General features: G+C 42.3%; 1 protein-coding gene across 7 annotated transcripts in view; it reads left to right on the forward strand.

The window, feature by feature from the left end:
- Positions 1-20,722, forward strand: part of LOC140408828 (Krueppel-like factor 3) — a 133,060-nt gene extending 112,338 nt beyond the window's left edge. For 6 of the 7 annotated variants that reach the window (XM_072496566.1, XM_072496564.1, XM_072496567.1 and 3 more), the window contains 4 exons: positions 1,006-1,089; positions 1,305-1,446; positions 11,838-12,001; positions 14,240-20,722. In XM_072496566.1, coding sequence (XP_072352667.1) covers positions 1,006-1,089; positions 1,305-1,446; positions 11,838-12,001; positions 14,240-14,421 — 572 coding nt within the window. In that variant the 3' untranslated portion in view covers positions 14,422-20,722. Of the gene's footprint in view, positions 1-1,005; positions 1,090-1,304; positions 1,447-5,276; positions 5,523-11,837; positions 12,002-14,239 lie in introns of those variants that run through there. The other variant, XM_072496571.1, reaches the window with a different exon arrangement.
- The last annotated feature ends 204 nt before the right edge of the window (positions 20,723-20,926 follow it).

Here is a 20,926-nt window from a genome sequence, read left to right on the forward strand (position 1 = left end):
CTACAGTATGAGCAAACTCTGCCCTTTTTTAATGTTGGTGTATGAACTAATGATTTCATTGCAGCTTATATGAGACTACTGACAATTTGGACTCTTCTCAATATTGTAATGAAGAGTTGGACTAGATTTTTAAAGTCCGAGGCAACAAAGCCATAACCCTCTGGCTCAGACTTGAAAGTGATGCCACTGAGTCATGTTGGCAATTAAAGAGAGAACTTATTTCAAATTTATTTAATTTCCCAAAAGTATCAAAAACTTGGTTAAGTATATTTGCATTATGGGTTGGATTTTCCTTCCAGTGGTGGGGTGGCAGTAGGGCAGACCTTCCATATGCTTCCAGTTCCCCCTGTTACCTTGACCTGTTTTTCTGGGCCTGGCTATCGACCAGTATCCCCGAGAAGTCTCCCAATGAGTTTCCCAACACCATAAGCGAGCCCGGCATGGTTAAAGAGGCAATTAAAGCAGTGCTGCTATGGATAGATTGTGACAGCACCAGTGATGGACCTACAGTGAAACGAAAGCCTCGGGAGAAGGTAGAAACTACACGTGTGTAAGTCCTACAGAGACAGAGAGACCAAGGCCAACAGAGAAATCTGGATCAGATCACAATTGGAAGAGAGAGGCCTCAAAAGTGCCTTTTCCCACAATGCCTTACATGCCAGGGCCATGACTACCTACATCTCAAGTCTGCCAGCACCTTCCATGAGATGTCCTGAGGATAGAAATAATAGAAATGGATGAGAGAGAAATTGAATGGAAGAACTTATTTTTAATGCTCCCAGCCCGGCCTGTATTTACATATAATGGTAAACCGAGGAGTGGCAGTGTCATGGCAGGGCGGGGGGGGGGGGGGGGGGGATAGAGAACAAGGCTGAGAGGTGGTTGTAGACCTGCCACTGAAAATAGCTGAAATTTGCATATAAAGTAATTGACATTGAAATTACAATGTGATGCACCATTTACTTTCTTGAGTACTTCACCTTTTTATTTTGTTTCCTTTCTTAGGGCCTCTTCTGCAATGTGCAATCCCTGGTACACGACATCTTTCTAGGCAACAGCACGTGCAACTTTGTAACCATCCACGAGGAGGTGAGTAAGAACGACACACTCCTGACTTGGAAATATTTTGACATTTGTACACTGTCACTGAATTCCAGTAACTAATGGAAAAGTAACATGAGATTGGATGTAAAGCTGCTTGCCGTTGAATATAAAGAGCCTGCTCTTCATGTGTAATATGTTGCCATGCTCCTTAAAAAAAACTCAGCCTTTGATTGATAGCGCCTTTGTTTTCTGTTGAGCAGGTCAGCTATTTCATTCCGGTGAGCAAGATCCCATGATGATGAAAGCGATAAAATGCGAGCAAGAGTTCGATTTTTTAAGTAACTGCATCAGTGAGGTGTCTCCTTCAGCCCACAGTCCAATGCAGTCAGTTACACCGCATGAGTAAGTAGTTTGTACACCTTGTCTAGACCTTTTTTATTTCAGGCATGAATATGGAGGTACAAGACATGAGCACAAATGATGTGTGTGTGGATAATCTTGTGAAGGGAAAGGAGGGAAAAGATTGAGGGGTGCTTCCTTTCAAATTCTATCATCTTTGTTGCACCATGTTTCCGCTGTGAAATACTGCTTAAGTGAGCCACCCAACCTGTCTTTCATTGCATCTATACATGTGATCTTGTGCGCCCTTAAGGAATGTAAGCCTGCAGGTTGTAGGAAAGTTTCTGTTCCTGGGGAAGGGCAGTGAAACTTAACCATCAGTCGAAGCTAGGAGAGATGTCAGAAGTCTTTTGTGTAAGTATATAGTGGCTGTGGCATGTTCGATCAGGGATTGCTATGAAAATGATCCCGGGATTTTGATTTATTGCACTTTTATTTGCTGTGACAGAACATCATAACGAATGCCAGGTTAACAGGTGGAATTATCAGTTGATCATTACCAAGTCATGCACAGCTCTTCAGCTGTGCAAAAGATTCGAGAAACGATTCAAAGTATTTAAAAACTCAAATTATTTTATCAGTGCCTTAAATGTTTGCAATTCCTTCACTAAAGCCCTATCTCTCTTTAAGACACTACTTCAAACATACCTCTTTGGCCATGCTTCTGGTCATCTGATCTAGTATCCCCTTACATGACTCGGTGTCAATTTTTGCTGTATAGCCCTCTTGTGAAGTGCCTTGTGATGTTTTATTGTATTAAAAGCACCACGCAAATACAACTCGTTGTGTACAGTGCCTTTCACAACCTTAGGATCTCCCAAACTGCTTGAAAACCAATAGACTTTTGAAATTAGATCATTGTAATGTAAGAAACAAGAGGGTGATCCCACAAGCAGTAAGGAACTCGAGAGGTGTTATAGTTTAATGGTTTCTGAGCAAGTACTGTTATTGCCACAGCATAGTAAAATGACCATTACTGCATTATAGAATGCTTTAGTGACGTTACACATCCCCAGTTGAACATTGATGAGGCGGTCAATGGCTGCCAAGCGTAGTCAGTACAAGATTCCATTGGACTCTTGCTGTCCTCAGTGTTATTGGATTGTCTGACAGGCATCACCACAGGCAGGATGGGAACATTTGGAGAGTTGTTGACTTTTAACAGCTGTATGTGAGATAATGAATATTTACTCCCAAGAGTTTACTGGAAATAGATGTTGAGCAACTTCAGATAATGACATTATGCAGGTAATCCCAGATTAACAAATGGTGACATTCCTGTCAGATTCTGAGAGTTATAACAACCGGTTAGAGGACTAATTATGATATTATTATTTAATGCATTGTCATGTTTCAAGCTATAATGGCAGGAAACCACGGAACATGTAAATACTACATTTATGTTAGCCAATGACTTTCCACAATGAAAAATATTTTGACATCAAGCTCACATTCTCAATGCTGCACTGTGATTGAATCATTATTACTTGGTGCAGTATCATTTTAATTGGTGCATAGTGGACATAGTGACTACATAAGTTGCTAATCACCATCTTAATTTTTGGCAAACATATGTTTGATCCCTGACATGTGGCTCATCTGAGTTCTGAGTGCTGCCTACGAGACAGTTTGTTGACCATTTCCCACGCGCAGGTTTGCCACATTCCCCCGATTTTCCAAACCAAATGACTGAAGTGATATGCATGTAAAGCAAGGCCAAGTACAGTAAGGTGCATGCTCATTGCACACAATGGACGGGATTCTCCGGCCTCCCAGCCACGTGTTTTCTCAAAGCGGGATTCTCTGTTCCCGCTGTTGTCGATGGAAATTCCCATGGAAGCCATTCCACGCTGCCGGGAAACTTAGGGTGGGGTTGTGCTGTCAGTGGGACCAGAGAGTCTCGACGTCAGCAAAGGGCCGGAAAATTCCGGCCAACATTACTCCCTCTGTGTCCAAAGCGTAAATATTTATTTTGTGTTTACCATTGAGGTTGATAGTTCTATTAATTTATAAATTAATTAGCATTTTCTATAACTCATTATGAATTATTTGGTGTGTATTAAATGTATTTAATCTTATTCATGATGTCATGGTTAGTGAACAACCCTGATTTCAATCTTGCGGCCTACTAAGGTGAAGAAGGGGCACTCATGCGGCCCACTCACTAGCCTAGTTTGCCCATCATTGTGTCAGATGTTCTAAATATTAATACTTTTACCAGTATGAGGTGTGTACTGTATTCTGTACAACATTGCAGCTGTAGAACACACCCACCAAATTATTAGGAATTATGTAGTTATTGAAATGTGTTTTTCTCCCCTTTGCAGACATTTTCTCTAATCCTTTCCCCAAAATATTATTACCCTGCTGAGTTACTTTGCAGTTCCCATTCTTCACCTAGTGACCATTTTTCATTCATGAATCTAGACAATGGGTTTGAATTATTTCATTAGTATTTGGGCGGCACGGTGGCACAGTGGCTAGCACTGCTGCATCACGTCGCTGAGGACCTGGGTTCAATCCCAGCCCTGGGTCACTGTCTGTGTGGAGATTGCACATTCTCCCTGTGGCTGCGTGGGTCTCGCCCCCACAAATAAATGTGCTGGGTAGGGGTTAGGTAGATTGGATGTGGTAAATTGCCCCTTAATTGGAAAAAAATAATTGGGTGCTCTAAATTTCAAAAAAATATTTAATTTAGTATGTGAGGGTTTGGGGAGGGGTGTTAGCATTGCAATTGAGTCTGATCCTATCATTATTCTCTCTACACACCTCTCCCTCAGATTCATTAGGCAATGATTACGGGGCCACAAAAGTATTGTAACCCCCAAACACATGATGCTGAGGTAAATTGTAGTCCCCAACTGTTACCTTGGGTCAGAAAACTCTACAGAGAACAAGGATCCATCCTGTGACCCTCATGGTCTTTATTATGCAGCTATTTATTCAGTAAAACCTCAAGGGAGCTAACAAAATAGGTGTACATTAAATTTGTTAATGCTGTATTCACATAGGTTTCTTATTGGTGCTGCTACAATTCAACATTAGCTGTTTTGTGATTTGAGGAAAGATTTGTCTTTACCAACATGCCACATTTTACACTTTGCTCTTAATATGTACATGATTAAATAACATGGCAGCTTTTTTCAGTAATGCTTGTTTTATGGTAGCAGTTTTTTTTTCAACAAAGTAATTAAAGGTAGCACAATACCCTAATGGGTTTGACACTGGACTGACCACACAGAGACCATTAGTTCAAATCACACCACAGCAGGTTATTAATTTGAATTGAAGAACCTGGTAAAAATGGGCTAGAATGAAATCTGCTAGATTGTTGCTAAAGCCCAGGTTCAGGAATGTCGTTAAGGCAAGAGAAATTGCCATCCCCTACCTGGTCCAGTCTGCATTTGACTCCAGCCACATGCAGTTGGCTCTTAAATGCCATCAGATAAACCACCGAAGGGTCATAAGTACTGCTTTGCCATTATTGCCCACATCTCTGGAATTTATTTCTAAGTATCATGAATTAGAATATTTCTGGAGTTTGCACTTTCTCCCTGTGTCTGCGTGGATCTCATCCCCACAACCCAAAGATATGCAGGGTAGAGGGATTGGCTGTGCTAAAGTGCCTCTTAATTGGAAACAGTTTTAAAAATGAATTAGAATATTATCATATACAGTCACCCAGCTGTAAGTATATGGTCCATTTAACACATTCCAGCTTCCACCTGAAAAGACTACACTGGCGGGATCAAGACCTTGTACTTAGAGAGCATTAGGTCAGAGAATCTGTATAGCTTTGAAAGGTGCTTTTATGTTCTATCTACTCTTACAAGACAGGTATCAAAGGATGTGGCACTGCCAACATCAGGAGTTCATTTGCCCCTCGCTCTGCAGAAGGATGGAAGTAATCATACCTGGGATTCCAGGTTGGTTTATGGTTTAACATTGAAATGCTTAGGTTGAAAATTCTTAAAAGAAATGGGGCAAATTTATCTTTTTCAACAACAACAATAATAATGGGAAGGAAGGGCCATCCACTGCCGGTAGTGGAGTTCCCGATGGGCTGGAGAATCAAGTGTCGGTGCCGATCCTGTTCCGATTCTGTGGCCCCTCCGCCGGTGGCAGCAGTGAGCTACAAGCCCCGTGCCGGCAAGAGGATGAAAATGGGTCATTTGAACCCGTTTGCATCCGATTAACAGGCAGGAAGCCCAAATCTCCATGCCCCCATGATGCTCCAGGCCTCTTGGCTGGAATTTATATAAGCACGGATTGGTGCAAGTGTTTTCAAATGTGGTCCTAACATGCTGGGTCGAGGGGGTAAGTATTTAACGTTGGTGCCCAAAAGTTAATCAGAGGGCTACCTCTCCCCCTCCCCCCTCCCCACAAAGCAAATTCTGCCCAGACCCCCAAAAGGGACTCCATATCAGAGATCATTCGCCCCATCAGAGATCCATGGATCTGAGGGGATTTAAAATCTTGTGATGTGGTTTTGGTTTTCTATGAAGTAACAGATGCTGCTTTCAATACTTCTGTCTGAGGCAGCAGGTGTAAGGGGATGGTAAGTTTAAAAAACAGTGACTTTTCACTGTTTCTGCCTGGTCTGCTCATTAGCTTAAGGGCAGGGGTGACAGCTGGGAGATAACTGATGGGGGTGTCTATGATATTGGGGGGGGTCTCTGAGATGGGGGTTTCTGAGATGGGAGTCTGAGGAGGGTCGTGGGGGGACGGGTCACCCTCGTGCATGGGTGCTGTGGAGTGGGTGACCCGTAATTCCCATGGTGGTGGGGGGGGGGGGGGGATGCCCCTAGAATCCTGCTGACATATTTATGGAGGGTCTTTAACATCAGAAAACAGCCCAAGGCTCTTCTCAGGAGCATTATCAAACAGGGTTTGACACCAAGTTACTTTAAAAAAAACTATAAATGACCAAAAACGTTGTCACTGAGAGAGGTTTTAAATAGTATCTCAAAGGAGGGGAAGGTTTCGGGAAATTCCAAAGCTTAGGACCGAGACAGCAGAAGGTGCAGCTGCCAATGGTGGAGTAATTAAATTATAGGAATGCATATTGGAGGATGGCAGTTATCTCAGAGGGTTGTATGATCTGGATGAGGTTCAGAGTGTGGGAGGGACAAAGCTTGAAGGAATTTGAAAAGGAGGATGAGAATTTTAAAATTGAGGAATTGCTGGATGGGAGCCAATATAGGTCATCAAGCACAAGGTTGATAGATGGATTGGGTTGGAGTCTATTGGCTTTTGCTAAACCCACATTTTACCCTTGACCATGTCCTTACTCACACCAAGTCCTGTTCACCCACCACCCCTATGTTGTCGCCCCTACAATGCTCTGAGTTATGACACTCTTTCCTAATTTTCATTCTTGTTTTTAAATTCCTCCATGACCTCATCCTTCCCTATCTCTGTAATCTTGACATGCACAATCCTCCAAAGTATCTGCGCTCCTCTAATTTTGGCCTCTTAGCACTCCTGAGTTAAATTGCTCCACCATTCGTGGCTGTGTCTTCAGCTGCCTGTACTATTAGCTCTGGAATTCCCTCCCCAAAGTTTTCTGTGTCTCCTGCCTATTTAAAGTTGTTCCTTAAAACCTACTTCTTTGACCAAGCTTTTTGGCCATCTGTCTGATACCCCCTTATGTGGCTAGATATCAAATGTTGTTTTATCTTGTTCCTCTAAGCAGCTTGGGATGTTTTATTATATTAAAGGTCCTTTATAAATACATGTTGTGTTTGGAGAAAAGGTGAGGAAATATAGTGACACCCATGTAAACTGTCACATATTCCAGCCTCAAGGCTAAGAGTACATTGTGTCTCTGCCACTTTTGGCACCATTCCATTATGTTCAGGTTATGCAATTGCACTTTTATAATGCAGTAACTTGTTTCTATGGTAAATTATGCATTGCAGAGTGTACACAAACAACTGGTCAATAATTCCTCAGCTTACTTTCAAGAGGTAGAATGTGCTTTAAAATCCCCACCCCCATATAGACACATGTTAGTGAAAACTTTCTTTATCAAAAGCAGCTTATCTAAAAGAACGATTATAGTGCATTAACTGACTGCAAAGTACAGACAATGAATTCTTTGGTCATCTGTATTTAAAGAGGTGAAGTTCCCATCCAAGCTAATTTTAGAAGTAAGGTCATTTCTGAGCATAAACCTCTTGCTTCCTGCTTAAAACCTCACCGAAACTTTTCAGCAGATACAGGAATGTCACCTTAATATCTATTTAAATATCTTTATATATTAAATACTAAGCTAACAAAAGCGCCTTTTGGAAATCTGTTTGTGAGGTGGCGACTCTGTAGCAGACATCCTGTGGGTGGGACCCGCAGCTGTAACTACTTTTAGGTGTTGACATCAGTGTTAGAGAGCAGCCACACCCTACGGGCTGTATCAAAACAACAGGAAACAGTTAATAGCACATTGAAGGAGTGGCTCCACAGTAAAAATCCAGAGTTCTAAACTTTTGCAGTCAGAAGAACTAATGGAGGAGAATTTAGATTCTAAAAAAACAAAAAATCTTGAAAAATGAAATGAAAATCGCTTATTGTCACAAGTAGGCTTCAAATGAAGTTACTGTGAAAAGCCCCTAGTCGCCACATTCCGGCGCCTGTTCGGGGAGGCTGGTACGGGAACAGTGTTTAAACTGGTACAGCTTAAACATAATGGTGCACTCATCAAGGTAAAGGATGTCAGTGCTGAAGAATGAAACACTTGAAATTAGTCCCTTCATTATACATGTTTTAAATCAGAAATATTTGAGATAATATTGTAATTTATAATTCCTGGGAATTATATTTTGTCACAAAGTAAAATACATGGAACTGCAGTGTTATTTCATAAACATGGAAGCTGGTTTGCTTTGTAATTCATTGCGGTAGAATTATAATGGCATGAAATGGTTTGGATTCATAGAGACCTTCCATCGTGCCTCTGCACTCAGGGAGAGGCACTGAACACAGTTTGAGTACTCCCTCATTTGTCTAATTGTGAATATAGGTTTTGCGAACTGGATGGTGTCATGTGTTGGAACTTTTCATTTTCCTGTCCAGTCACACCGAGTGACTGCAGCCTTTCACTGACAGACTATTTTAACTTGAGAAATTCAGAACATCCCAGTGTACATGACATCACAGAACCATCCTCCAGTTTAATGCAAATAGTTGAGACTGCAACTGGCTGACAAAAGAATTGGGAATAAACCATATATGGTGATGTAGAAAGATTTCAGAATTGGCATTTAAATGTAACGAGATAAATCTAAAATATGGTGAAATGTCATTCACATTTATGTCACTTGAGGCAGAAATTTTGCATAGTGTTGAGTTTGAGTAATATATTCATCTCGACATACCTGAGTTTGATACCATCAGTGAACAAAGGAAAAATCACTTATTCTATAAGATTTCTTAACATTTAAACATAATGTTCCAAAAGGATAAATTAGAAAAGATCTACTGGCAATATGTAACTCAGTGTTTTAAAATCTTTAAAGAACATTTGACAAACTGTGCAACAAATGTTATAATTGAACATAATTTTATTTACTAATTTACCGTATCATCATTAAGACAGCTTGTCTGCCGATAAATTTCACAGGACCTTATTCAAAGATTTAGAGCTTCTTCCCAGATTAATTTGCTCCCACTGGAGTTCAAAATCTGGCAGTGGAGTGATCCATTGGCTGTCCAGGAATAAACAGGGCTGCTCATCTTGGAATATAGAGGATTTATACTTGGTGAACTTTACTTCCTTTGAAGCTTATTGACTAGGGCAGCACGGTAGCACAAGTGGCTGTGGCTTCACAGCGCCAGGGTCCCAGGTTCGATTCCCCGCTGGGTCACTGTCTGTGCGGAGTCTGCACGTTCTCCCCGTGTCTGCGTGGGTTTCCTCCGGGTGCTCCGGTTTCCTCCCACAGTCCAAAGACGTGCAGGTTAGGTGGATTGGCCATGATAAATTGCCCTTAGTGACCAAAAAGGTTAGGAGGGGTTATTGGGTTACGGGGATAGGGTGGAAGTGAGGGCTTAAGTGGGCTCGATAGGCTGAATGGCCTCCTCCTGCACTGTATGTTCTGTGTTCTGTGTAAAATCATCACATTGAGATAGAGGATCAGCCATGTTCATATTTTTTAAAATATTTAGAGTACCCAATTAATTTTTTCCAATTAAGGGGCAATTTAGTGTGGCCAATCCACCTACCCTGCACATCTTTGGGTTGTGGAGGCGAAACCCACGCAAACACGGGGATAATGTGCAAACTCCATACGGACAGTGGCTCAGAGCTGGGATCGAATCTGGGACCTCCGCGCTGTGAGGCTGCAGGGCTAACCCACTGTGCCACCGTGCTGCCCTCTGAGGATGATCACTTAAGACGAGCACTTAATAACCTAGTGCCACCTAGAAATTGTCTGCTCCCTCTTTCAGCTTCTTGATTTTCGAGCCCACCAATTTGACACGTGGAAGAATATGATGAGCTTTTGTTCCATGTTAAAAAAAGAAATACATTTGAACCAATTTGCTTAAATGTAATTTTAACACTAATGGGGACACCTAGTCTTTTTTATAATTCAAGATCTGTTTATAAACTGAAACAAAGAGATGGTTACAGATTGAAGTACAGATAGCTATTCTCAGGTTGGTTTCAAGCTTTAGTCAGCTGTTTTAGTGTTCGTTGTGTATGATCCACAAAATTGTATTATCTTTGAACCTGGAATATTATGATCCTTCTGGAGCGGGTGGCAGATGGGCAGGATGGCAATGTGCCCACTGCTTATCCGCCTCCACTTGGATTTTACCTTTGGAGAGGAAGACGTTGGATGACCGAGGTGCCTGAAGACCAATTACTCCTTTCAATAGCCAATGAATAGTCATTTAAATGACTCCGTCCCTACACTGCTAGGGTTTTGCACCAGCAGCGGGTGCCAGGGCTAAGTGCCCAGTTGTTGGTCTAGTTGTTGGATGTCTCCTGTTCTCACACAATGCGTCCATCAGAGCTACCAACCCCCACCGTCCACCTCCTCTATGTTCCCACTTCCCTCACTGGGGCCTGCCAGCCTGGCCACATAAAATCCAAGGATTACCTTAAGTCAGGGTCCACGGTCTTTCTTCAAGGGCTATAGTCCCATTAGTGACTAGTGCTCCTGATACTGGAACAAAAGAGCTGCTGGCCATTTGATTGGCTGACACTTCTCAGAGGCAGGACTCACTAGCCGAAGCTCCCGGTGTGGCGAGAGATGGCGTCCCGATCTCCGAGGTACCCCAAATGATCCCTGACACCCCCCTCCAACCATGAACAGACTATGGGATGGCCCCCGTAACTCCCCAACACCCCAGCTGGGCAACCCCGGACCAATCGCGCGCGCATGCAAAAAATGCCAGCTTGACACCTTGACAGTACCAAACCAGCTGGCAATGCCAGGCTGGCATCAAGGTGGCTCTGCCATGCTGACACTACCAGGTGTGGTGCTATGCCTATGGGCAATATCATGGATGGATGGTGTGCGACTTCTAAGCAGCAGCTGGCGGTGCAGACACACCATGCGGTCTCAAGACCAAGGTCATGTGGCTAGTGACTCTCATATAAGGAGAGACACATCCGGCCACCTTCAGCAAAAGATCGAGAAGGTAAGAAGACATACAAGTGAATGGTCGGTGTTAGGTGCACATTCCAGAGGAGTAATAAGCAGAATCCATCATAACTTGCTGTTACAGATTGCTATCTTACCACACGAGACTCAATAAAAGATTCTCGTTTGGACAAATCGAGGAGCTTGGTGGATTCCTTTGTAAGATACAAAAGACCAAACACAACATCAGGGTTCCCAGGTAGCACCAGGGTACCACCCTTCCCAGAGGACATGCAGCTGGGGGTCTCTGATCCCCTGGGAGACCATCACGAGTGCCGATCCGTCTGGTCCCCATTTGTGGGGACCAGTGCTGAATCGCGCTCAACCGAGGTCTCCGAGGTGAAGGGGTTGAATCCCAAAGCCTCAGATACCTCGGGAATCTGCACATTAGGGTGAGGCTTGCTTCTTCGCTCTAATATGCAGATTTCAAAATGTGATCCTGCCCATTGTGTGTGGGATTTATATCACAATGTCTCACGAGATCGCGCTGACTCTCGTGAGGCATGGCGTGCTGGGCATATCCCAGGAGCGGGGCTTCCCGGCTTTGATCGGCCACGCTGCCTCTGATCGGCATTGAATTGAAGTATTACAAGTTATATGTTTTTCATACGTTATGAGCTCAAACCTGGAAATTTCACTGTCTTATCTGAAGTCACACTCCTGCAGAAGAAGTGGAATTGGATATGAATGCATGAGTAATTCTTTGTTAGTTGAACAGAAGAAATGAGATACTTGTTTTCTAATCAACAGGAGCCATACTCCTTCAGTTATTGTACACGCTGTATCAAGACCCCACCCAATTGAATCCCCAGACACTCAGAAGAAGCGTCGCATACACAGGTGTGACTTTGACGGATGTAACAAAGTGTACACAAAGAGCTCGCATCTCAAGGCACACAGACGGACTCACACAGGTAAGAGAAATTATGCCTTAGAGATTGTTCTTTCTCATGAGTCTCGATGTTTTATAATGGAGTCATTAAGCTACTGTCTGTACAAAAATCATCTGGGACTGATTATGTGTCCTCACCATTTTAATCAAGTTGTACAAACTAATCCCTAACATTGGTGGAATCATTTAAATAACCCAAACATGAATTTTGCAGGCTTCTCCTGATCTCATGTTTTGTAGCTTCAGCAAAACGCTAACGATATTCCTAGGATTCCACTGACTTGCTGGAGGATCATGCAGAATTTCCAAGCGGAATTATGTTTTTTCAGCTGCATTGGTTTCGGTAGTTCAAACGGTCTTTTTTTTGGTCAATGTCATTGATAAATTCCTTTTGTCCGCTATTACTGGCCACTTATTCCATTGATTTTAAAAATTGTGTTTATTCTGTTTTTGTTCAGCAATGGGGTCCAGTGATAAACAGTTTATTAATGCAGTTCAGTTGGGCGGGCCAAGACCCTCGGGACACACTGCTCGGAGTTGGCGGTCAGTGCTGCATGTGTCTGATAAAGGGTATGCGGCTTCCCTTAGTTCGGAGTTGAGGACTGTTGACTCCTGCACCAAGAGGCCACAGCGAGAAAGCTGCCCGTCTGTAGAAGGATCAGTGGTTAGCACTGCTGCCTCACAGAGCCGAGGACCCAGGTTCGATCCTCGCCCCGGGTCACTGTCCGTGTGGAGTTTGCAAATTCTCTCTCTGTCTGTGTGGGTCTCACTCCCACAACCCAAAGATGTGCAGGGGAGATGGATTGGCCGCACTAAATTTCTCCTTAATTGGGTATTCTAAATTTTTATTATTATTTTTTTTTTAAAGCAATTCAGTTCATCATCTTGACATCATCCCTTTATATCAAGTATTTTCTTGGTTTGTCTGTTAATATTGTCTGGAATATTATAAACTAACATTAGTAGAGAACAAATTGATTTTACTGGATGAGAAATCTTGCACTGAATTCATGCTTCAATTCCTAATATGGGGCGAAATTCTCCCCCAACGGCGCGATGTCCGCCGACTGGCGCCCAAAACGGCGCCAATCAGACGGGCATCGCGCCGGCCCAAAGGTGCGGAATGCTCCGCATCTTTGGGGGCCGAGCCCCAACATTGAGGGGCTAGGCCGGCGCCGGAGGGATTTCCGCCCCGCCAGCTGGCGGAAATGGCGTTTGTTGCCCCGCCAGCTGGCGGAAATGGCGTTTGTTGCCCTGCCAGCTGGCGCGGAAATGCGGCGCATGCGCAGGAGCGTCAGCGGCCGCCGACAGTTTCCCGCGCATGCGCAGTGGGGAGAGTCTCTTCCGCCTCCGCCATGGTGGAGGCCGTGGCGGAGGCGGAAGGGAAAGAGTGCCCCCACGGCACAGGCCCGCCCGCGGATCGGAGGGCCCCGATCGCGGGCCAGGCCACCGTGGTGGCACCCCCCGGGGTCAGATCGCCCCGCGCCCCCCCCCCCCCCCCCCCCCCAGGACCCCGGAGCCCGCCCACGCTGCCTGGTCCCGCCGGTAAATACCAGCTTTGATTTACGCCGGCGGGACAGGCAATTTCTGGGCGGGACTTCGGCCCATCCAGGCCGGAGAATTGAGCGGGGGGTCCCGCCAACCGGCGCGGCCCGCTTCCCGCCCCCGCCCAATCTCCAGTACCGGAGACTTCGGCGGGGGCGGGATTCACGGCGGCCAACGGCCATTCTCCGACCCGGCGGGGGTCGGAGAATGACGCCCATGCAGTGAGAGCAGGAATTCATAATACAGCCTTACATGTGAATGGCTGACACCAGTTTATTCAGTCAGTGCATGCATACATGCTGAAAATGAATCCTATTTGCACATAGTCATTTTATTATTGGTGTTCCTGTGGAAATAAACTTGCATTTCAATGATTTTTCTTACAGTTTCCAATTTGATGCCTTCGCAATAGTAATGAATTAAAATTATGACTAATCTTTATTCTGAACCAATGTGAGGCCAATTGTATCTAGACTCACATTTACTTTGATGTTTGGTCTGGAATTCCCTTGACAATAGTGGGCCTAGGTAAGGTGCTCTTTCAGAGGGTCAGAGCAGACTCAGTGGGCCGAATGGCCGAATCAGCGGTTTTCATTTCATTTCATGGTCTCCTTCTGCACTGTAGGGATTGCCTGGATAATATGCAACAGTTATTCATAAGAACCATTGTAATGACTTCAAACTGTTTGTTATTAATTTTTCCTTTTTTCTAAAGGTGAGAAGCCCTACAAATGCACGTGGGAAGGTTGCACGTGGAAATTTGCCCGCTCTGATGAGCTAACCAGGCACTACCGCAAGCATACTGGCATCAAGCCCTTCCAGTGTCCTGACTGTGACCGCAGCTTCTCTCGTTCAGACCACCTCGCCCTGCACAGAAAGCGTCACATGCTGGTCTGAACCTGTCACCATTCACCATGTGAGCCAGATGGGATGCAAACTAAATTCATACAGTTACTTAACCAAGATTCAACAAACGAAGATTCAGCTGGGCTGAATCAGTCAGCAAATGAACACCTTCATGTAGTCAGTATCTGATACAGAAACAAAGCTCGTTTTTCTTATTATATGCAGGGGTTATATCTAACAATATGAATGTCTTTTGCATAACATTCCCCACTGTGTGCATTGGCTGGGCAATCATATAAATTTAAAATTACATGTTGTGCAGCCTGATTTGTTTGTTGAAATTGTCGGCATTTCAATTGATTAATAAGTCTTTATCATCTTGCCAGTGAAATCACTGCTTCAGTGTAGAATGCTGCTGTATGCCATTTCCTTTGTCAAAACCGCACCTCATCCAAAATGTGTTTTTGCAGAAAAAAAATATTTTTCTCATTGTTCAGAGACAGATATGTAGTGCAAATTACATATTTTTTTGTGAGGTGGAGGACTCCAGGAAATTCTTAAGCAAATAACTGTGAAAGAAGAAAAGATCATAACCTGGGATTGGAGGAACTTGCCTATTTTGATGACTATGTTGACGCATATCAGGATTGCACTCGCCTCCTGTTTCTCAAATGTCATCTGACAATTCTTCGGCGTTGATATTCTAAACATTCATTTTTTCAGCAGTGATGTCCACGTTTCAATATCAACTTCAACACTCTAATGGAGTTAAGCACCAGAATTCACCAACAATGTCTTCTCTTCATATCGATGAACAATGGAAGCTTCATTTTCTGACAATCTCCATTATTAGAAATGCTCCATTTAAATAAAGTTTCCCATTCCAAAAATGGAAGTTTCACACTTTCATTGGTGGAGCTGAGGCTCAACAAAAAGAACAGGAAATCAACCTATCCAGTTCCATAGAATTTGTAAGAGTGAGGTTTAAATACATAAGGCTGAATTCTGCATTGGTGTGATCCTCTGCTTTGCCAGCAGTGCACCCACGCCTGCAGATTTCCCGGCGGCGTGGGAGTGGCCATAATGAGAAACCCCATTGACCGGTTCCCGGGACGGAGGATCCCGTTGCCGGCGGGAGTGCACCGCACCTGAAAGCAGGTAGCACGGTAGCATTGTGGATAGCACAATTGCTTCACAGCTCCAAGGTCCCAGGTTCGATTCCGGCTTGGGTCACTGTCTGTGCGGAGTCTGCACATCCACCCCGTGTGTGCGTGGGTTTCCTCCGTGTGCTCCAGTTTCCTCCCACAGTCCAAAGATATGCAGGTTGGGTGGATTGGTCATGATAAATTGCCCTTAGTGTCCAAAATTGCCCTTCGTGTTGGGTGGGGTTACTGGGTTATGGGGATAGGGTAGAGGTGTGGACCTTGGGTAGGGTGCTCTTTCCAAGAGCCGGTGCAAACTCGATGGGCTGAATGGCTTCCTTCTGCACTGTAAATTCTATGAAATAGGTGCGGTGGGATGGAGAATCCCGCCCATATTCTTTGCCCTGTACTACATAACATTTTATTTCATTAATGGTCTAATTATCTTTTTTTATTTGATCTAGATCTGTAACCAACTTAAGAAGGTAAACAAAGATGGAAAAATGTGAGATCCCAGATATAATAATTCAGATAACCAAAAACAAATTTAGGCCCAATTTCAGAATCTGTCTTTGTCGGAAGAACTATTTCAAATCAAACATAAGATGGTCAAAAAACGTAGAATATTAAAAAATTTATTTTAAAATATTGATCATATTGTGTCATTTTAATAATTTGGCCAAATTTGATTCCTTACAGCCAGGACTATTAGGTAAACGTAATGCTGTGTAGTGAGTCCACAACTTCTAAATGTCTTGCAATCATCAATAACCCATATTGTTGCCATTTGTCTTTGTTATGGGTAAGAGTCAAAAATGGCTCCATTCACATTAAAAATAACAAACTTAGGTCCCAGGTTCGATCCCGGTCCTGGGTCACTGTCCGTGCGGAGTTTGCACATTCTTCCCGTGTTTGCGTGGGTTTCGCTCCCACAACCAAAAGATGTGCAGGTTAGGTGGATTGGCCACGCTAAATTGCCCCTTAATTGGAAAAAAATGAATTGGGCACTCTAAATTAATTTTTTTTAAATAACAAAATTCCTTAAATATCTGCGTGATAAAGGAACGTTTTTCAATTTCTGTTTCAAAGAATTCTGCTCCATGCTGCTATCATTGGATATAGCAACAGCTTAGCTAAACAACAACAAATGCCCTTGACATATTCCTTTGGTAGGTAGAAATTCATAGATACAATGGGGGTTTCATTGTGCATTGACTAGATGCAGCAGTTGCTGTACCCTGCAAAATTTTCTTTTGAAACCCTAAAATAATAAATGGGATTGAAGAATTGGGGGAACCGGTGTAAGAAAATCAGCCAAACAAGGCACTTTATCAAAGCTCAATTGTTTTCATTTATTGCAACTGTTATAACATTTAATTGTTTTAAAGGTATTTGAGACCAATTATATTAAGCTGCTCAAAAATAACCATCAGTCTTTTAAACTCTTGTGTAGATATTTTTATTATTGGTTCATTGCTTGCGATTGATAAGATTTTAACATATTTCACTGTATTGAGTCAACAAGTTGAATGCAGAAAGGATAGGGTATATAGATATATCTTTATATAGATATATCTAGGGCAGATGTGAACCCCGTTCTATGTAAAGTTACATTAATAGCCATCAGAAAGCATTTTAAAATGTGATTTGTTCGATTCCAATTTTATTAATTTATCCCAAATTTTGAGAAGTAAATTTCAGTTGCCTTGGGAGAAACTTTTCAAATATATTCATCACCAACCGTTCCAAGTTTTCTGTAGAACTTTTAAAGCAATTCAATCTTTTAGCTGAACAGTGAAACAAAATGATTAACTACCAGTCCGACTTCTGACAACATAAAATCTGTAAAATGGGTATGTGAGTCTGACATCACATACATATGTAAATCACTGCTCAAAAATGTACTGAGTGAATCATTCCCCTTGAATTTCGCCTATTACTTTTTTAAAAAATAGTCACTAATACAGCAATTTTCAGTCTATGTTCGTGCTCTGAAAAGACTCTGGCTGGAACTTTCTGGCAGTTCACGCTGGTGGGATCTTCAGCCAATGGTGGACGCCCGCGGTGGGTTTCTTGGTTGTGAGGGGTACATTCAACGGGAAACCCCGTTGCCAACAGTGGGACCAGTAGATCCCACTGCTGACCAATGGCAGGCAGCCTCTGCCACATTTTTCACAGCACCCCCCCCGCCCTCCTCGTCATGTTTTCTGGCGGTGGAGGCAGCAGAGACGGCTTGCCATTGGCCGCTTGCGGATCTTCTGGTCCCGCCAAAATCCACGGCATTTTACGTGGCTCACCCATTCTACTGCCGAGAAACCTACTGCAGGGGGCCCACCTTGTCAGTGGGACCAGAAAATCCTGCCAGCAGGAAGGGCTGGAAAATCCCATCCATTGATTCCTAAGTTGTGTTAGTGACCACTACAGCCAATTTGAATATGCATTTAAATCAATAATGTACATACCAAATATCAAAAATATTGAAATTCCTTGAAATCTAATAGAATTTGAGATGCAACATTTATTTCTGCAGATCACCTAATGGCTCAGCTGGTAAAAGCATTAATAAAGCTTGGAATTGAGTCACACAGACCAGGAAGGGTACAGATTTGATACCAAATTCATACGGTGTGAGTTAATCTCACTGCAGTGGAGATGCTACAACTAGCCTAAATGTCTCTGGATAAATTGGTACAAACAATCAAAGCTGTGTGATTCTGGGTTCCAATCAGGACCAATTGACTGATGCTGGAGAGTGATGCATGGGTGGATTTTAGGTTAGGACAGGATTAGGCTTGACTGTGGCCCAACACATCCACTGTCTACACTTGAGCAGCTACTTAGGTGAAGAACACAGGAGGTGCGGGCGGGACTGAGAAGAGGAGATAGAGTTGTCTGGATCTATAGGCCTGCAGCCCAGCAGCAGTAAATCCTATAAGAGAGAGAATGGGAAGGAAATTTGGTTTATTGATTTTGACAAACAAATACATTTTCATTGTATCATCATAGTATGGTGGCAAATAATGGTAGCTTTCCACAGAGCAGCAAAATGAGTTTGTGTTTAAATACTATGTAAACTAATTTTGTAAGAACTAAATATTCTAAGTGCAATTTTTCAGCATCAGACTCTGAGCGTGGGTCATCACTGGTAGGAATACCTATAAGGAATTTTGAGCACATCACTGCAGATGATGCTCAATACCAGAAGCACACGGTACAAAATTCTGTGTAATAGGACTAAAACTGTTGAGGACTTCAGATTCACATACATTTTAGTGAATTATTTCTATGCTAAACATGGGGCTGAGGGGTAACTAGGACATGTGAACACACAATTTGAGGCAGCTGGCCTGCCTTGTGGGTTGTAGTCATTCTTTTGTTTTCTATATAAAAGAATGATGTGGTTTTTCATAGGAGAGGGGTGTGGGGCACCTGCCATACAATAGAACATCTTTCAAAGAAGTTAAAGTAAAATGCACTTGAAAATGAGTGTAATCAGGTAATATTCACAATATAAATTATAAAATGTTGTGAGTTCCTTGTTTTGTATAAAAAAACATCTGCCTCAAATGGTAGTAAAGTAATATTTTTTTTTTAAATTTATAATGACACAGCAAGGGTGTAAAAAACAGAAACATCCAATTGTACGCTGTGTCGTATACTGAGGTGGGAAGAGGGATTTAGATGACATCTACATTGTGAATCAATTCTCCTCAGCTTAGATACTTAAAAATGTGAATTTTAACTTTTTGTGGAGGAAAAACATGTTTTGGTTTAAAATGTTGGTTTTGGGATAATAGCTTGACAGCATTAATATTAAGAGGCATTCAAGAAAACTCGAGGTGCTGAACAGATGAAAGAAAATGTCGTAAATATGTTTGTTTTGTATGAATGATCATATGGGGTGGTTGTTACAGATAGAACTTTAAACTGATCCACAGAAATATTGCCTGTAGTGATGGACTATTTGGAACTGCACTGTGCATTGGGATGATATTTATTATGCATTACATGCACAGCCGTAAATCCTAAATTAAGTATTCACACTTTTTAAAATGTATTCTTTTAAACTTTAATATAAATATGTAGAATTTTCAACAATTGGAGAAGGATGTGTATAAAACCACAATCAATTGAATATTTAAAGGCCAGTTGGTAAAAAAAAATGTGTTCCTCAACGCTTGCTCTACTGACCTGTGAACCTGGCAACATTCAGTAGAGGAGGAAATTAATTTTTACCAGCAAGAATTCATCAAGCAAAATGCTATTAACTATGAAACATGTAATGCAGTTACTTTATGAATTCTTTTTTTATTAAAGCATGCATGTTATCAATTTTTGAACAATGCAGATGTAGAAGTATTGAATTTTACAATAATTGTTCAAAAGTTCAGAGTCCAATTCCAACCAGAAGGTGATTAGTTACAGACCTGTCATTTGAATTTTACTTCCCCAGCTGGATGTTTTCCATGATCTCAGACAGGCCATCAGATGCAGTGGACACCGCAACAGTGAGAACAATCAAGTGGGTCAAACTAGCCCAATTCCCCCTCACCTCCACTTACACCAAACCTTCTGACTAGTGATGGGTTTATGGTGATCAGAACCTACAACAGGGAGGAATGTTGGAGAACAATTTAAAACAGCCAGCCTGTTATAAAAATACTTCTCTGATTTCCAAAAGTGTATTTTACGTTCTTGAAAATTATTGCTCTAAAATATTAGGGTAATAGAACATAAGTTGTGACGTTAATTCTATCCACCACTCATTATTAAGCACTTTCACATCTCAGTTTATAGTGTTATGCCCTTTGAATGGCCAGGATTAATTCATCTGCTCAGCACCTCTGCAGTCCTGCTTTGAGTATTCGAGTTTATTGCTGCTAGATTAAGCAATAAATTGTGCTGAAAATGTAGAACGATATAGGACTATGTTTCAAGGGTTAATAAGACTAATTCTGGGTTTATGTTAAGTCTTGTTAACTTTATTTAAGTCATATGATAGTGCCTGCAGTCTCTATAATTAAAGATGTGAAATTATAAAGATTTTTTTTACTATTTCTTTTTAATTTCTAGATCGTCCCATAGGAGTTTAGTAATGACATTTTGTCATATCAAACTGTGAACACAAATTTGTACTGTACAGTCTTCTTATTCTGTATTCAATATGTATATGTATTGTACATCTGTCAATAAAACTGTATATACACAAAGTATATTTTTTCATCAGTGAATATAGCACAATGCCGAATCAATCACCCAAGTTGTAATTCTGCCTTCTTATCACGTAATTAACTACAACTCCGACTTCAAACATAATCAATATGAATAAATAATGTCCATACCAGAGGCCGATTGATATTCCAGAACAGTCAATGTACATGACATCGAGGAGGACTGATTCCACTGTTGGGCAC

This window comes from Scyliorhinus torazame, chromosome 3 (genome assembly GCF_047496885.1).
Source record: "Scyliorhinus torazame isolate Kashiwa2021f chromosome 3, sScyTor2.1, whole genome shotgun sequence".
In the NCBI taxonomy this organism is placed as follows: Eukaryota; Metazoa; Chordata; class Chondrichthyes; order Carcharhiniformes; family Scyliorhinidae; genus Scyliorhinus; species Scyliorhinus torazame.